A 17980-nucleotide genomic window follows, 5' to 3' on the forward strand; every position below is an offset into this window, starting at 1 on the left:
ATTCACTGAGTTACAGTCGACGACGAGACCGTGTTTGCAGGAACATCTCCCCGTGCGTTGGATGTCACCAGAAGCTATCGAGAAAAGATTTTCTCTCAGAAATCGGATGTATGGTCCTTTGGTGTGGTATTATGGGAGATATTCAGCTTAGGCGCTGATCCCTATGCTGATGCTAGCTCTGCACAGAAGCGTACTGTTGCCGATTTCGTAAAAGCGCTGAAGAACGGATTACGCTTGGAGCGACCATCCACCTGTCCGCTGGCTATGTAAGTCACGTAGACGTTAGACTACGATGGTTTTGTTTGATTGCCCGTCTGTAGAAGTACAAGTAAAAGATAAAATTATAGCAACAAAAGTATATAAGTATGAATAATATTTTACTTACTCCTCTATTTGGATACCTTTCTTGAGTGATTCGGTTGCGGCAGCGCCCTGAAATGTTTTTTTGCTGCAAGTTGTGCGACAGTCGGAGGTGAACATTCAGATGTACACGGACAACAGATGTTAAGCTATGTTCAAATTTTTCGAAGTAAACCACTTAGTGAAGCGATCCGACAGAATCTTTATTTCGTATTTATCTTTCGGTGCTAAATTTGTGTGCACACATCGCGAAAAAGTTACAAAACTATTTGTCTAGTACATATGCTTTTTAATTTTGCAGATCAAACATTTTAAATCAATGCTGGGAGTTGTCACCAATGGAGCGAGGCGATTTTCGTCAGCTAGCTGCATATTTGAGAGATCTTATTAGCACCGACTCGGAAGAATTCTATCTGCGGCTGAACTATAACAATTCCTTATTTAATGAGGAGAATTTCATTAATTTTTTGGACAGGATTAGTGCTCCTGCGCAAATTGATGAGAAAACAGAAAAGGCATAATGATGTAGTGGTCAGGTATCTGTACCAGTACTACAGTACTGCTGACTACTAATTTAGACTGAAAAAGAAGCTCAATAAAATCGCTGGTATTTGGCAGCATACTATTTCTAGGCAAACATATTTCCATATACAGTATCTATATTATTTCATAACAGCTACGTAGTTTAGGACAAAATGGTCTGCCCAATATTCCACATTCAGTACGAATGCAGCGCAGTGCACTGTACGACTGAGTTCAAAATATCCGTTTCGCACAAGTGCACTGCAACGTTGGTGCACAGAATGCTGGAGTATGGGGCTATGCGACCATTTAGTCCTACATTGTACTCTGACTGTTATGAAGGAGAGACACGCCTTTTTTTTGTCGGATTCCATTTTTGCTTTGCGAGGCAAACGTGTGCACAGACGTGTTTACGTGCCAACAAGATGTCTTTTCGAAAGGCTGGTTATTTAGATCAAAAAGTCACATTCGGTTTCGGTGGGCGTGATTAAAACGGGGAGTACCACTTAACCCTGCTGATGGAACGAAACTGCAAGTGCAGTGCATGGATATACACCAATGCACCCTACTAGAATCAGATGCCGACAGCACATTCCGGTGTTTCTAATCACATGCCGGTCTTTAACAACCGCAATATACAGATACCACGCTAAGTGTTGAGGTTGTCGCTGGCACAAATTACGTACATACGTAATTCTGCCCATTAGCGATCAGTTGAGAATGCGGGATGATTTAACTAGTTATGCATGTATAGTGGATCGTATTTCCACGCATCTGGTAGTAGGACTACGTGGCGCAAAGATCCTGCCTGAGAAGTGAAATGCAATCGACGAAGGCGCTCAACAAATGTTTTTATTGCAAAAAGATACGAGAGTACTCGTATTTGTAAAGCCGGAAAAAGGGTAATCACAGGCGCCAGCGATTCAGCGAATTATTTTAAAAATTAAAACAAATCACGCAATTCATTTCTCATTTCTGAAAAAAATGTAATCAATTCCTTTTTTTCTATCGACACTGAGAAATTAGAGCAATAGGTAACACAATTTCTGCTTTATGCGTTCGTAGAAAATAATTAATTGCGACGGATTACAGCAGTGACGCCACGTCATCATTCAGCATGGCCGGGTTCACTGCCTCCGCAATCGCATAGCGGTATCTCGTCCATCCTTTCATCTCGTTTCAGGTCAATTTGCAGAAGAAATATGAGGATTTCGTAGGTTACAAACGTTCCAAACATCTGCAATTAGGTCAACAGACTCAACACCACACATCAAATATTTTTCCAGATTTTTTCTTATATATCTTCGAAAGTTTTGCCTGACAGGTTTATTTAGGTAGTGGCAATAACTCCTAATTATAATAACAGCAAACTTAATTAAATCATCCATAAAACTAGCAGAAATAATTCTGCTGAATTCAGTACAAATTTTGTATAAGTTTTGCCTTGGTAACGGTGTGATTAAAAACTAGCACTTTGCTATATAAATTTGTTTATCAAAAATATCTCCAAATCGAAGAGACGGAATAACGTCAAATTGTCTGGCCAGCGCAAGATTAACGGATTAACTTTTACTTGATCGATGGGAGCACAACGCCGGTGCAGTATCGATTACCCACCGTTCGAATAGCTTCGTAATTAATAATGAAGAGATTCCATGCGGTGAATCCCATCTCCTTACAAGTCAATTTGTTGAGGAAGGTCTGCAGACGCAGCAGAAAGAGCTCCGGTGAGGAAGGGATGGCAGCTGGCTCTTGACTGATCTTGTAAACATGGGCCATCGGGGATCGGGCCTAAGGGATACAATGGGCACATAACACCGATCAATATCCCTCTCAATTACGGGCTGCTAACTTTGTTCGTTTACAATTATGATTACTATCACTTTGCAGCAGCCGACCGTATTACATTTACATAGTCGATGATACTAGCTGCAAGTGACATAAATATTTATTGATAAACTGCCGGTTTGACGGTGTATTAAAATGATGGACTATAAAATGCATTCATTATTCATAATAAAGGTGCACTTTGGCAGATTAGTACGGCGTGCGCCAGTGATGACACTGCAGAAAACTTTAAATATCATGCAAAGAAAATACCAGTTTGTCCCGTAATTTCTAACGTAAAGGTACAGATCGCACGTATTTAACGCGATGAAAGATTGCCATTAAACTGCATCTATCACAATTACAAACTTCCTTCTCGCAATATTTAAGGCCATTAGGAACGAGAAAAGTTAAAATTTTATAATTTATATCGATAGTTTATAACTTAGATCGATTTTGGCTGGCATTATTCAATAGCAGGCAAACGCCTGTAGAGCGTAACTAGGGTGGCGCGACGCGGCAATCAACTTTCTCATAACTTGCAACCGTGAGAAAAGCGTTTCGCTGTCTGCCCAAAATGAATCAATATCGCTCAAATGTTTAATTTACTATTTTTATCATAAAAGTTTAGTTATTAATAAAATAACTTACAGCATTACTCAGCGCCGTTCCCGCTCCCAGGATAATAATTAGCTGTAACAGATACTGCAGCATCCAGTACAGCGACGACAACCCCTTCATCAAATCTATTCCCTCTTCCTTCATCGAATCCTGATACACCACAAAAATCCCCATCAAAATCTGAAAGACGTTGCAGACCAGCGTCAGCAAGATATACGGCGCAAACACCCCGTCGGCCGTCTCCACAAACAAACACACGGCATTATGCCTCAGCCGGATCCACTCCATCCAGGGATAAATCTCCCTGGTCGTCTGTAACTTCTTTATTTCGTAGCAAATATGATTGTAATCATAGATAATAAAATGGCACACCATGGCAAAGAAGAAAATCGGCAAGATATACACGAACGCGGTGTACACGGCGCCCAGCACCCCCAGGGTGATAATCAGCGGGTTATCCTCCATATACCCCCCGAACAGCATTCCGCGGAGGGTCCGATAGATCGGCGCCGGCACCAGCATCGGTAAGAGCAACGTACAGATCTGGACGGCAATATTGAGAACCCCGAAGAACATAAACTTATTCCGCGAACGGTACAGTCCGCGTTTCCGGTACAGATACCGGCAATTCGGGTCCAAACACCGGAAATGCGTGTGCTCCCAGAAGGCCATCAGATGCGCGATCCCTTCATCCTTCCAGCAGGCGTAGATAAAGACGACGTGAGTCAGCAGGATCTGGATGATCCACACTCCGTAGACCACGGCCTGCACCAGACCTCCGAGGTTCTCGTTGCTGATGTTGATGTGGTTGTGCTGGATGGCGTAGTGGATGGTGAAGAGGGATTTCCCACAGAAGAGCGCCATGATCGCGAAGACGAGAACGCAGTAACAGTGGGAGAGCAGTTCGAAGCAGCCGCGCGCGTACCGGTTCCCCATGTATTGGTTGATGAGGGCGCTGTGTTCGCCGCGGACGAAGGATAGCGGCATGAAGAACATCCCGCCCAGGCGCATGAGACGGAGGAACGGCCGGCATAATAGGAAGAAGAGGTTCTCGCGGATGGGGTTGACGGTGGGGTCGGCTTTGTAGACGTGGGGGGCTGGGTAGTAGCCTGGGGGGACGGCGCGTAGTGGAAGGTCCATGAGAATAAAGCGACTCACAATATTCCACAAATAAGAAACAGAAATTTCCTTTTTTAAACGGTTATATAAAAATTCGCTCACATTATTCGGCAAAGAGAGAAGTTAATTTTCTCGTTTAAACGGTCATCCGAAGAACAAAATTATATTAAATATTATAAGTGTCTTCCAAGCAGACTGTAACAATTGCCGCATTCTGCAGCATAAGAAGACACTGGTTTTATTATGGATGCACCGGTTCGTGCGGTAAAGCAGGCATGATTAGATTCCAAAAAAGCGTCCTTTAACAGTTAATACTTCGCCGCGCTGATTTACGCAAATAGCATTTGCATGGCTTGTGATCCTTTTCAACGCGGTGTGAATCTGGCCGTGAGATCGTCTAATCAACACAGTCAGGTACAGTAGCTGTTGTTGCAGGCGGAAAGGTAGATGCTGCCGAGCAGCCGGCTTGTGTCACGGTATTGATTTTGCCTTCTACCCCGGCCGCGTTGAGTGCACTCGGGACAAAAGGTAGATATTGCCGGCGTCGGCGCATTTTCCGGTAGTTCTCTTGTGCTATAACGGTAGGAGAGAGCGCTGCGCAGCACAAAAGACCCGAGCGCGCCGGGAGAGATGAATAAATAGGCACTGCAACACTGCGGATGGAATTAGATTACCGCTCGCGGTCCAATACAAATCCCCGTGATGCCGGCTGTTATTTGCGGTATAGTTCAACGGGATGATGTAATGTAATGACTAAGAATGCGTAATGCGAAAAAAGCGTTCCACGGGTCGGTCAGTATATTGTGCGGCGAAAGGTGAGACTGATATTAGTTATTGTGATTGCGGTTGGATATCATGTACCGGCGACTGCAGCAGACGCGCTACCGTACATGCAGATACATGCGCTCTTTAGTTTTTATAGTGCTTGGTAATTTGGCAGGTATGTAGACATATATTTCTATGATGTAAAATCATGACTTGCTTGAAAGATTAATTATTATCGATTTTATACAGACTGCAGTCAATCGATCGTAGCTAACAAATCGGTGCTACCAGAGAAAACAATAATATCCAGTTCAACTGCTGCGATAACGAACAGAGCACGTGATTAACGTTTCGCCTATATTTTGCCATGACAAACGCTTTTTGTTATGCATTAATAGAATTCCACCGTAACAGGACCGGCACATGCACAACCCGTGCTATTTAATTCGCATATCTGTAAAAGGCAAATGGCTAGGCGCATATACTAACCCTCGTCAGAATTGTGATATAGTTTAATGGTAGCTTTTGAATTAAATGTAGATATTATAGGCCATGTAATAATTCTTACATTTATACCAAAATGACCGATTTCGATATGAGTAATAGATGTAAAATATATTTATTCAGGTAGATCACAGCGAGCTTGTTTTAAAGCACACCGGCGATGCCATTAGCAATATAACACGATCTTTTACACGTTCATCACGCAAAAGCTAATAGTCCATGAATAAAAACGCTTCTAGCAAATCAGCATAAAATCGTTAAAAAGATAGCATGCAGCAATCAGTAGTAAATTCTGAATGTCGACATCCATGCCTTCCAAGGCGAATCCGCATTCTGGAAAACAACGCAAAAGGGCAGTCCCACCTCCATCCAGCAAAACAATTAATTAGCGCATTTAAAGCACTATTACATTTAAAGCACATTTCTGGTGTACGTTCCGCTGCGCTCAAGTGACATGATAAATTCTTCTGCACCTTGAAAAATTTCTCAAATTAGTTCTGTGCAGCGTGCATGATGACATGCAATTCTAGTGAAGTTGCACGTCAACAGAATTAGAATTAGTGTTGCAAGCGACTATGCGGAGAAAAACCAATAATCATTAATCATCAAAATAATTATCAAAATTAAAAACATTGGTTTTTTTAAAGCTTTCAAAAAGCTTTTATTATTTTTATGTTCTTTCAAGTTAAAACTGACAAACCGCTAACAACAAACCTATATTATTTTCGTAATTTGTTTTTTGTTAACCAAATTAAAATGAATGTCAGTTTGCCCCCATAGGCAATTAAAACTGTTATTTACCATAAAATTAAAAACTGAATTTTTAGAACGCTTGCATGTCGACATGCACTAATGCAAAATTAAGGTTTTCGCTGAAAGTTCGTCTTAAAAAAGTTTGAAACTATACTGCGTTATGTTATTGGCAGTTGATTTAGCCACAATCTTTTTTGTAAAGTAAACTCATTTTAAATAAAACCGTTAATAAAATGCGCGTCTTTTACGGTCGTTTATCTTGCAAGGACCTGCTATCTTACTGCATGTCTTCATGCATATTGGTCCCGTTGAGCAACACCTTCCAGCGACCTGTAAACCAATAAATTGACTCAAGACTGGAATAAATTTTTCGTTAGTCTAGTGTTTTACACTTGAGGTTGACAATGAAGCTCACACCGTAAGATCAGCAGAAACCTCCGGGGGGTCTTCCTAACATCGCAGCCGAGATCGTGCTCTTGTGTGCACTGTCAAAAACGCGCTGCGCCTGGCAGCCTTGCGGAACAAACACTATCATTGTTCACAACAATCGATCTGGCTGTCGACAGCCATATAACAATAACCTAGGCTGTTTAAGCAGAATCATAATTATTAAGAAGCATGACTTTCAGAAAGTTAAAAATGTGGTTTCTGAAGTTACTTTTCAGAAGCAACGACGGCACAACGGCGCTGAACGTGAACACTGAAATAGCAAACTTAACCAATCAGAGGAGGCATAACAGCAGCTTTGAATGATTAAGCTTTGCAGCAAAAGTTTAATTGCCGACGCTCGTGTCTTTGCACGCTAATTATTTTGTAAACAACTGCCTTTCTTAAACGTTATCAGTGTTTTAAAGAATTGCAACTATACAAATATTGCTGCAATGTTTGGTAAGTTATCTCGGTCGACCGACACTTTTGTTTTTGCACGGAAGCTATAATCCTCGTTACTGATTGCACAGCAAGCTTGTTATGTTGAGACATTATGTGCCAAACGACCAGCAGAGCTTCCGTTTTCATATATTAACCTGCTTAATGTAACTAATATTTTATAACAACGCAGAAAAAATTAGCAACATAAAAATTTTTGGCTTTTTTAAAAGCTTTGCTTTTGTCGACCGAAGGATGTAACTTCGATAAAAATTTGTGCTGGATATAAAACCTGGTTTCTAACCGGCTGCCCAAATCTTGCCGTGGATATATGTTGTGAAAGGCTACCGATATAATGTAGTATTTCGATATAATTCAGAAAATACTTTTTGACGAGGGTAAGGGACCATAACTAAAACAAACTAAAAATGATAGCTAAATGGTAAATTACACAGTGTGGGCAAAATGTACAGAGACAGGCATGTCACGCTGCCAGTATATGCTCATTTCACAAGAGGATATCAGTTTTACTATTGTACCAATATCGTTAAATGTAAAATTGTGTTCAAAACTGCAGTCTCGAGAAACTGCCCTCATTCTTTGTTTCACTATCGACCGAACCACAAGGCGGTTTTTTGGGAAACGTTGCTTCTAGCCTCGATAGGGGTTGAACACTTCGTCGCCGCCGCCACCATCACAACACTGGCCGTCAATTCTGTTGCCTGCAAAAAGCAATAAATCCGCTCATTTCGCCCGTATGTCTCCTGCAGTAGAAGCTGCATTTCTTCCATATTCGTGCAATCAGCTTAAAAGCATGCCCTGTATTGGTAACAGGTACATCAATGAGAAACGTACTTTTTGCGTCATAAAGACAGTTGTCCGCTCCATAGAAGACCTCCCCGTAGTTAGAAGGCCAGTGGAATTCCTTCTTGCAGCCGGCTTTCGTCTTCTGCCCTTTGCCGCCTTCCAGCCGTCCCCACACCGTAATGGGCGGACTTACGTCTAGGCCTTTGCCGCTGCATTGTCCGAAGATCCTTCCATCTCCCCTTTGAAACGTCACACAGCCCTTATTGACTCTCTGCAAAAGGGGTGCAAACATGAAGACGCCAGTTACACAAGGCTTCTGTTCAGCTATGATGCCCAGAAACTTACGAAACGAGTGGCATAGACACACGAAACGAGGACCACAAGGGCAACGAGAATATTTTTCGTAATCATTTTTAATCACAACAGATCAAAAGGAATTAACAAGAAAACTAATAATGTGGACTGCTCAGCAGTGACTTCTTTAAATACTTTCAGAAGACGGCCAAAACAAAACATGAATGTTAAACCGTCAGGCAAATCAGAACTGTTGTTTGCATATTTTGATTCTCGTACATAACGGCATGCGGTACATACAAACGGATAGTGTAGCCGCCCGCACAAGTTGTACAACTGGCTGGTCCGGCCGTTGCCTTCTCCCTGCTGGGCATTGCACACGCTGCGCTAAACAGCGAGCCATGGAAGTGCAGATATCCTTACACCTCGCTCTGTGGTACAACTTCTGACCAGATTAAACGATTTAGCGTTGCTCATTAGAATGTTTTTGCGGAAGAATCCGTTCTTCCCGAAATGTGCAAAAATGGCGTGTTTTTGCTCCATGTTAAAAATAATCTAAGGGTGTTTGTTGCAGCAGTTTGTTTTTGCTCTTCTAATAAAACACACGCTGGTACAAACGCTCTGCGATACAGCCTGCGATACAGCAGCCGCTATATTTATTGACCGCTCAGTATCTGCCTGCAAAAAAATTTTTCTAAGGGTAGACTTTTTCTCACGTCAATTCTCCTTGTACTTTTATTTCGCAGTTTTTTATCACAGGCAAAATATCCAAAAAAATATTTGAAGATCTGTGTAGTTTTTGGTTTGTATTTTTTTTCTGTAGTACTTTGTATATTCCTACAGCTTTCCTGTTGTTCCTTATGCTGTTGTCCTAATAAACTTTCACCTGTATCCTACTCTATTAGTATTCGGATATATCATATTCGGGTACACCAGAGAACTGGCTGTTTTACCGCAGTATTTTCCGCAAAATAGCTTTTGGCTGTTTTGCCGCAGTATGGCCGCGGCGAACAGCCTTTAGATATTTTACCGGAAATTGTATTTCAACCACCTTTAGCTGTTTTGTTTAGTTTAGTTTATGTTTATTCAGTAAGCAGACAAACCCAAAGACACTTCCAAGTCTGGTCAAAACACATAAAATAATTGCATATAACAGAAAATGCAGTAGCTAAAGTAAGAACGAAAAACTAACTACCCTTCAACAATTACAAAACATTTGTAGATTGAAGTACTGACAAATATTACTTCACCGAACCACAGCCGAAAACATCTTCCATCCCACCCACAATCCTATCAAACAAACTTTTCAGCCGCATTGCCAAATTTGTCATTTTGATGCTCATCTTCGCACTTGCATTAATACTCGTACGCTGCTTCCGACGAAAGTTGTATCTGTCGCAGGTCTCTTTGAAGGTGACCAAATCACACATGTATCTGTACGTGCGGTCACTTGCCTTATATATTGCCTTAAGCTATTTTGTCATAAGTCACGTTAACAATTATGTTAACGTAACTTATGGCAAAATCGCTTAACGCATCTTGCACATTTATTACTAATAATAATCAGTGTGTGCAAGATGCGCGGTTAGTACTTGTGATTGAGTTGTGAAGAGCGTGAAGCACTGCATAAGAGAAACGGGCCGCAAGATGACATGGCCTATTTCGTTCAACCGCACTCGAATAGCCGTTCGTTAAAGAAAGTACTTACAGTATTTACAGACTGGTAGACATCACTTTCAAGTTTCAACCATATTTCTAATGGTAAGCGGAATCGCATGTAATAACATCCGACAAAAACTTTATTCTCGCAACTGTCCTAAATCGTCGCACAACGTCATCGTACGTGAAAGCTGCATTTTCTACTTTTCTTAATTGTATTGCCGTGCGTTTAGTGCGTTCTACTCAGCCAGTAGGTAGCCATATCACCTCGGCCTTTGATTGGCATTACACCTCGGAGTTCGATAATATAGCCAAAATCAGTAAATTCATGCAACAGTGTAGCGGAAGCGCCGCTGAGGTGGATCATTCCCGGCAGTCCCCGGCTGCACATTCGCGAGGCCACATTGATCGTGTCACCAAATCTGCACACACATACGGTTTTTTAACGCTTCGCACAATACTGTTCGTGATGGTAACGACTGAAAGACCTACAAACAGTAACGTGGTCTCTTCACACTCCGATGACTCCGGCTGCACACGGCCCTACATTAAAGTCTTCGTATGTCAGGCTGATTTTGTTTTACACTACAAACAATCAACCTGAATGCATTCCCAGCATGATGCTTAGATCCTCCGGTAGATCCAGCGATGGCTGCATCTGCAGCAACAGTAAGGTGAAATCGGCAATTCGTCTGACATGTTCCGCGCCGATGCGCTTGGGTAATCCACTGGCCACCTGTAATTCAGCCACAATAACTGGCCACCTGTAATTCAGCCACAATAAACGCCTCCACAAAGTACTACCAACTTTTAACGTTAAAGCGCGGTGTGCGCCACAATTTTGGCTTATGACCTTTGCTACTCGATGTAGACGAACAATTTTCTAACGGCTTTACAGAACCCTATAGTAACAGCGCCTCCGAATGTTTTTGCGCCAGCATTATAACGTTCTAACAATCCAGTCGGCTGTGAAAATTATTCCCGTTGCAAAAAGACGAAGAAAACGCAATGGTCGGTCATTATTTCATGGAATAGATGGAGGAGGGTATTTGCGCTTACCAAAAGAGAATCAGCAACGGCTTCGACTTTATACACGTCGCACACGGCAGTCGGAACGTCAACGAAATCTTCCAGTTTGGAAACCACGGCAATTACTTTTTCGGGAGGTGCATTACGCGTAAAACCGGCGAATCCATACAGCTGGGTGAAGCTTATGGTCACACAGTCAGCTCAGGCTCGGCAGATTGTCCAGCTCGTAAAGTTTCCGCAATTTCCCTGTTATAAACGACGGGTATGCGTGCATCAGAAAATTGTTAGTTGTTACTGAAACAGTGGTAATCCTGTACTTACATGGGCAAGAATTGTCTGATCAGTGCATCACAACGCCGGCGAGCCTCCCGCAACGCCTGTGACCGCAGCATCACCTCCGTCTCAAGCTGACTGGAATACAGACACAGCTGCCGGTAGATCTTATCGAACAGCTTATACTGATTTTTCCCCGGCGTCAGCAGCGGCGACAACTCGCGCAATTGGGAGCGCAGCTGCTTGATACTCGGTCTATCCTCAGGTTGCGGGCTTAGACAGGCATGGATCACACTGGCCAGTTCGGCAATCTCCATGAAATCCACTGCGGCAACCAGTGGATTGTGGCGAGCGTTGTCCACGGTGACAAAGGCCGATCTGCCTAAAAATAAAAGAAATATGGCGAACTCCGCAGCAGTAGTCCTTTTTATTTCAGCTACCAAACATGTCCTGCATTTTGCGGTGTAACGATCCTCCTGTTAGGATATCGTAGAGTATCAGTCCCGAGGAGAATATATCGACGGCCTGCATGGACGTGACGGCGCTGTCTGATTGGTCGATTTCGTCCAATTCCGGGACCAACCAGAAGAGCGGTTCCCAGTTGCAATACGTCGGACCGAGGCAGTCCACAACGTTATCCACAGTTTCCAGCTGACCGAGAATTCGGTCGCTGGCTACGTGCATCAGCTTCAGCGTAAAATGCTTGTCGATCCAGCAGTTAAACGTACTCAATCGACCGTGATAACGCAGCCGCGAATGATGGACGAAATTCAATCCCTGTTGAATTGTAGCAATAAATTAGAAAACCCGCTGCTTTAATTGCGGAACAAGATTTGTTGGAGAATGCTGGATTTAATACATTAATACCTCAAGGCAATCCATCACGAAGGAGCTAGTGAAAGTGAAATCCTTGCCTATGGTGCTGCTGTATAGCTGAGGCAGGCTGCCACGTGATGGATGGCCGAACACCACGAATACGTCACGCCGGCCAGCACCGCTTCTGTCAATGCTTAATCCGTAAAATTGCCCCATGTTCTGGTGTTCGATTCCTCGCAACTGTGCAAATGATTTTTTGTCGGTATTTACGCTTTACTCGGAACCCAATCGAACCACTTTTTCAGAAATATGTAAACTCCTTACATTTTTGAACAGTTTCAGTAGATTAAAATTCCTGCTGATGTCCGTAAAATCCAGTGACCCTTCGCCGCGTGCACACGGAAAGCACACCGCAGCTTTGTCAAGAAGCGAAACAAATCGCATCATTCTCTCCTGTCGGGAAAAAATGTTTGAATTAACTTTACATCGTTAATCTGGGACGTTATTTTTATTTGGTCTAAATCAGACTTTACCGCTTTAAAAGAAGCTGAAACAGATTCATCGTCCGGTTTGCCGAGTGCTGTAAATAGTGACGAAGCGTTGGAGCGAAAAAACGATGCTGCTTTCATATCGTCCACGTCCAGCTGCCACCAAAGGTCGTGCAAAAGGTTGTCAGCATCTTTCAACTTTTTATACCTGTATTGTGATTCATCACAAAACGTCAATCGAAATTTTCAAGAGCACATGTTATAAAATCTTTTTTGACTTTAATTAAAATTGGTATAACGCTAATTTGGATCAGAAACTTACCGCCAGTAAAATACACCCAAAATGCCTGCAACGATGAATATCCCCAGTAAAGTAAAAACGATAATCCATATGGATCCGTTGTTACCTACAACCCGGCGGCAATTATTTCGTTTAACTTTGAGAAGAAGATTGCCAAAGGCGCGTACTTTTCGCCAAACATTTATTCTTTAGATATCCGCACAACGGTTCATTCGGCGGAGGAAATACTTTTCCATAGCCCCATTCCGTTAAGTGCGTGACCTCGTGCAACGTTTCATCTACGCCGATCTTAGATAGCAGCGGCTAAAATTAGGCTACCAAATTTAGACACCAATTGGTAACATTTCTTTATGGATAGCCAGCACTACGTACTGTACGAATTCCCAGTCCAGTGAAATATGTAACGACAAAATCCGTGCGTCGTTGTCCCGTGCTGTCCACATACAGACTGCCGTACTCATCCGTGTAGGTGTGATTGAGAAAGAGGCGCGCCAGAGCTTTTCCATCTTGATAATCGATACCATCTACTCGAGACAGCGATTCATTGATGAGCTAAGAAAAAATTCAAGACGTCCACAACGTTTTACAATCTCTTACATAATCTTTTTTTACCGATGCGGTAGCCACAACTGCCCAGTAGCTACTAACCAGGTTCGGAAAGTTCTGTGGAACAGAAAACAGCACAATATGAATATGATGTCCAAAGACGCTATTCGCACGACTATTGTTATCGTAATGAATTAAGTGTATTTAGACAGGAACTTGAATGCAGTTGCGTAACCATGCCTGATCGGAAATGTTATAGGTGAGATTATAATCCCGTGTGGAGCGGCGAATAAATTCCATTCCCATCTGCATATTGGGTGGCGTATCGATGTTTTGTGGCTGAATTAATAGCAGCGACTGGTACGCACGAAAGGCGACCTAGAATCATGGATAGGCGGTCAAGGTACAATACTTATGGCTGCTGCAAAGGTCAAAACCTGGTCGTTATCGTCGTGGTATTGCCAGTTGAAATCACCGATGAGCGGTTTATTACGCATAGTTTCCAGACCCATGTATACCTAATGTGCGACATAAATCTATCAACTCTTTGGGAAGATTTGTGAGCAGACCCGTATGGCTTACGTATTCACCATTCGTCATGCCCATTCTTTCCGCCGTAATCTGAAAACAAACGAACAGTGAATGCATCACACAACTTTCTACTGACTGCGAAGATTACACAGAGTAAATGTAGTTAAAGGTTTTCAAACGGCGGATTACCAAAAGCTCCCGTAGAAATACGGCATGTCCGAAGAATAAAACAACTACAGACGAAATAATGTCGTTAATAGAATGCTACTGCATGGTCAGTGATTTCAAAGTCAGGCATTGAAATACCATCGTACCACGGCTAACTGCAGCGACGTCCTTTAAAACCGACTCAAAGCCCCCGTAAGCTACACGGGCACCTTTGGTCGATATGCGCTGCACATAGTAACGGAAAGTGGATTGTTTGGCCAGCTCCTTCAACAACATTGTTGCGATAAACCCGAAAACGATAGGATCTCCCGGATCGATAACCATGTATATGGTTGTCCAGCGAAACTTGGTCAGTATTTCAATGTACAAGTGCGCGCACTGGGCGGTGGAGAAATCGTTGACGGCGATCCATGTGGGATTCATTACACGGTCACTAATCTGCGAGCTGACCGACAATCTGTAAAGTATTCCGGATTCTTGTTATATAAATCGGGGAAGGGGGCTGGAAGGTAATGTAATTACGCTGAAATCCATAAGGTATTCCACTGGCGCATAAAATGCGGGATTTCGGTGGCATCCACCCCGCCTATATAAAGTTCACAACGTTTATGTTTTGTCTGTTCAATAAATCAACTAAACTGAAGTAAACTAACAATCTTACTCAGATAACAATTTCTCAGGAAGAAAAAAGTGCTCTGGTTTATTTATCGACATTATTTCCTGATAAACTTTATTAAGAAACCCATAGCTCAACTGGCTCTTAAAAATATGAATTTGCGCAATCAAATCCAGTACGTACAATAATTTTTCATTTTTCTTTTTAGCACTAGGTCGCATGTGCAATTATTTCGTTTTGTGTTCTGCAAGATCTTTTCAAGAGATCTCACCTACATTAATATGAAACGTTTTGTCGCGTTTTTGCTTGCATATCACCTTTAGAAAATTGATTTTCGAAAAAGTGTAATTTACAGATTTGTTAAGAAACCTATGCACTTCGCGTACAAACCAAACGAATAGCGAACTGTGTATTGCAAAATTGGGCCAATCTATACGCATTACCGGAAATGAGGTAAATCGTGATGTCTCCTTCCTTTCGCTTGGTGTAATGCCACTCTGCTGCCAGTTGTACAGCGGTATCGGCTAGTTCTGGCGGGGGGTGGCCAGGACGCAGCGGTGCGTACGAGATGTTTAACGTACAGTGCAATGTATCGGCGTATTTCTGCTGAACATATTCGATTCCAACCGACAACGCGGGAATAATGTATGGCAATGTCCCGTACGTTGTCAACGGTGCTATGCGCCCAATGGCCACAAAACTAATGTTTAGGATGGAGATGACAGAACCAGTACACGATATCAGAAGGAAGCATACGGGCACCAGATGGACCATTTTTTTGAGAAAGATTCTACAAGGTGTTTAGGATTGTTGGTGGGAAACGGGTGCCGGTAAGACAAGCGGCCCACGATTTCCACCGCAAATGAGCCAACAGTGTAATATCTCTGTACTGCATAGTGCACTCCCAAGGCATAATATTGCGCTTTTCATCTCGTTGAGAGGTACTTGCCACCAAAAAGCTTGGTCATCAAGAAAATGAAATTAAGATGAGTGACGTCGGCATCGCCGTTCTGGCCTGATCTTTGAGTGATAGCCGAAATAGAGAGGTGCGACGTATTATATTCCGTTACTGGTCCACTTATTTGACGACATCGTGATTAATGCAACAGATTAAGTATTCCAGATTTCTGATAATTAATTAAGCCATGCAGAATTACGGAGGGGCAGAAAAGTAAACACTACATAAATTCGCTGTCATATAATGCGCGCTACAACTGGCCACTACGACAATTAGGCCCAGACTCAAACTCTGACTCTGACTACTCAAACTCTGACTCTGACCGCTCAAAGTCTGACTCTGATTGTGAAGGTTTCTTAGGTTTTCTTAGCTTTCTTAGGTTTTTTTAGGTTTCTTAGGTTTTGTTGGTTTCTTAGGTTTCTTAAGGTTTTTCTTAGGTTTCTTAGGTTTCTTTTTATTTCTTAGGATTCTTAGGTCAGAGTGAGACTTTGTACCGTCAGAGTCAGACTTTGAGTAGTCAGAGTCAGAGTTTGAGCGGTCAGAGTCTGAGTCAAAGCTTGAGCGCGGGCCCGACAATGGCCCGACAATTATGGTCGCAGTGCGCACAGCATTCTCCCGCATATCGTCTGTAATTTGACTACCTACCGCACAGTGACATTTGGAGCAACCCGCTGGATGTTTTTCACGTGCTGCGTACAAAATGAAAGAACACGGTACCTACTCACGCATGCAACGGTTAGTTCTTATCGTGCCTGTACTGTATGTTCGGCTTAAAATTATTGCACCGACTTTCGTCCAGCTACCCTTACAACAGGCTTTACATTTGATCATTTTGATGATACACTCGTGCTATCAATAATTAGTGTGCACCTGCTATTGCCAAATGCATGTGACGGGCCGCAGCATCGAAGTGGCCGTAACTCCTGACTTTGTAATAGAATTTGCGCCGGATTTATGAGCACTCAATTGTTGTACGGGTTTAAGTACAGTTTGTTGCTGCCGTGTAATAAATATGTATTGCGATTTTCCTACCCATGTCTTCGCGACGGTATCAAACACCCTGAGGACGGTAGGTGGCACACAACAATCGGCATTAAGAATGCTGCCCACGCGTTGACTGGATGTCTTCGCGCGTTGTCATCACAAAGTTCAGTCAGGTTTCATGCTCAGCAAGCATCAGTTGCAAGTGGCTTTGAAAGCGTCATTTTATTTGCCTATTTTGAAAAGTGGAAGAAACTCAACCTACAGAATTACCGCACGCGATCTGAATTAGTGTAGTTAACTAGCCCTTGAGATACCCTGTAGTGAGTTCGATGCCAAGGGTATTTATTTCGATTTCTTCCATTAAAACTGTCACATCGAACGGCGGTCTGGATATGGCCAACGTAAAAAAATAGCGCAGATATACAGTGTAATAAAATAATTTAAAAAAACCCATAAAGAAAGCGGCAGAGTATATCCACAGCATGAAAATTGTTCAGGGTCAGTGAAATCAGTCCATCTCGCACGCCAACGGATACCGCCATCGCCAATCGCCATCCACGTCCAATTCAGCGAACCGGGTCAGCACGCTCTTCAAGCAATGTCCTTTCTGCGCAAACCATCCCCACAGTTTTGTAAAGGTTGGCCATCGTGATCGAGGTCCATCCCTTGCAGCACACGCACGTGATCCACCCACGCGCGTGATCCACCCACGCCCCATTGGGGACCTCGCGTTCCTTCCGCTCGTCGCGATCTCCGTTACCGGCCGGTACGACAGCCGCCATCGCAGTTTCACACGAGGATAATGCACCGACTGGGGCCGCAGTATGGTGTACCGCGGCTACAGTCGCCGCAGCGGTCGTCGGAATTTTTGGCGATGATGGTGCCGTCCGGTTGGCACTCTTTCACAGGTTTTCGCGGATAGCTGGTGCCTTGCGCCGTACCGTGGAAAACACCAAAGAGTGGAAAAACAAAAATAAAGGCACCCATGGTTGCTGTTATGGCGGTATCAAAAATATAGCACTTCAATGCTCAACAAATACGTGTTGGAATAATTATTTGCCATTAGCTCCTTAATATATGGCGTACAGCGGGGTTTGGGATATGACGTAATTTGGATTGCAATCAAGATTTTTTCATACGGAGTGACTGCAAAATCCAACGAGTTCGTTTGT

General features: G+C 43.0%; 3 protein-coding genes across 4 annotated transcripts; all 3 read right to left on the reverse strand.

Annotated features, from left to right (window-relative positions):
• Nucleotides 1-1778: 1778 nt before the first annotated feature.
• On the reverse strand, nt 1779-5351 carry LOC129583075 (uncharacterized). 2 transcript variants are annotated; one of them, XM_055474784.1, is made up of 3 exons: nt 3361-5351; nt 2562-2673; nt 1779-2119 (listed from the first exon to the last, which is right to left on the reverse strand). In XM_055474784.1, the coding sequence occupies exons 1-3, from the start codon at nt 4468-4470 to the stop codon at nt 2067-2069; spliced, it is 1275 nt and encodes a 424-aa protein (XP_055330759.1). In that variant the 5' UTR covers nt 4471-5351; the 3' UTR covers nt 1779-2066. The 2 variants fall into 2 exon arrangements, with proteins under 2 accessions (XP_055330759.1, XP_055330757.1); XM_055474782.1 differs by having other exon boundaries at nt 2500-2673.
• Nucleotides 5352-7692: 2341 nt separating this feature from the next.
• Nucleotides 7693-8678, reverse strand: LOC129583105 (uncharacterized). The gene is made up of 3 exons (XM_055474819.1): nt 8491-8678; nt 8194-8416; nt 7693-8060 (listed from the first exon to the last, which is right to left on the reverse strand). The coding sequence occupies exons 1-3, from the start codon at nt 8554-8556 to the stop codon at nt 7990-7992; spliced, it is 360 nt and encodes a 119-aa protein (XP_055330794.1). The 5' UTR covers nt 8557-8678; the 3' UTR covers nt 7693-7989.
• Nucleotides 8679-11444: 2766 nt separating this feature from the next.
• LOC129582931 (atrial natriuretic peptide receptor 1-like) lies at nt 11445-17590 on the reverse strand. Its single transcript, XM_055474562.1, has 13 exons — nt 17503-17590; nt 14773-14836; nt 14389-14707; nt 14134-14172; nt 13989-14069; nt 13792-13929; nt 13378-13557; nt 13173-13308; nt 13027-13051; nt 12750-12912; nt 12541-12669; nt 11841-12177; nt 11445-11782 (listed from the first exon to the last, which is right to left on the reverse strand). The coding sequence occupies exons 1-13, from the start codon at nt 17588-17590 to the stop codon at nt 11445-11447; spliced, it is 2037 nt and encodes a 678-aa protein (XP_055330537.1).
• Nucleotides 17591-17980: the final 390 nt, after the last annotated feature.

Source organism: Paramacrobiotus metropolitanus, unplaced genomic scaffold (assembly GCF_019649055.1).
Source record: "Paramacrobiotus metropolitanus isolate TYO unplaced genomic scaffold, Prichtersi_v1.0 Parri_scaffold0000009, whole genome shotgun sequence".
Taxonomy (NCBI): Eukaryota; Metazoa; Tardigrada; class Eutardigrada; order Parachela; family Macrobiotidae; genus Paramacrobiotus; species Paramacrobiotus metropolitanus.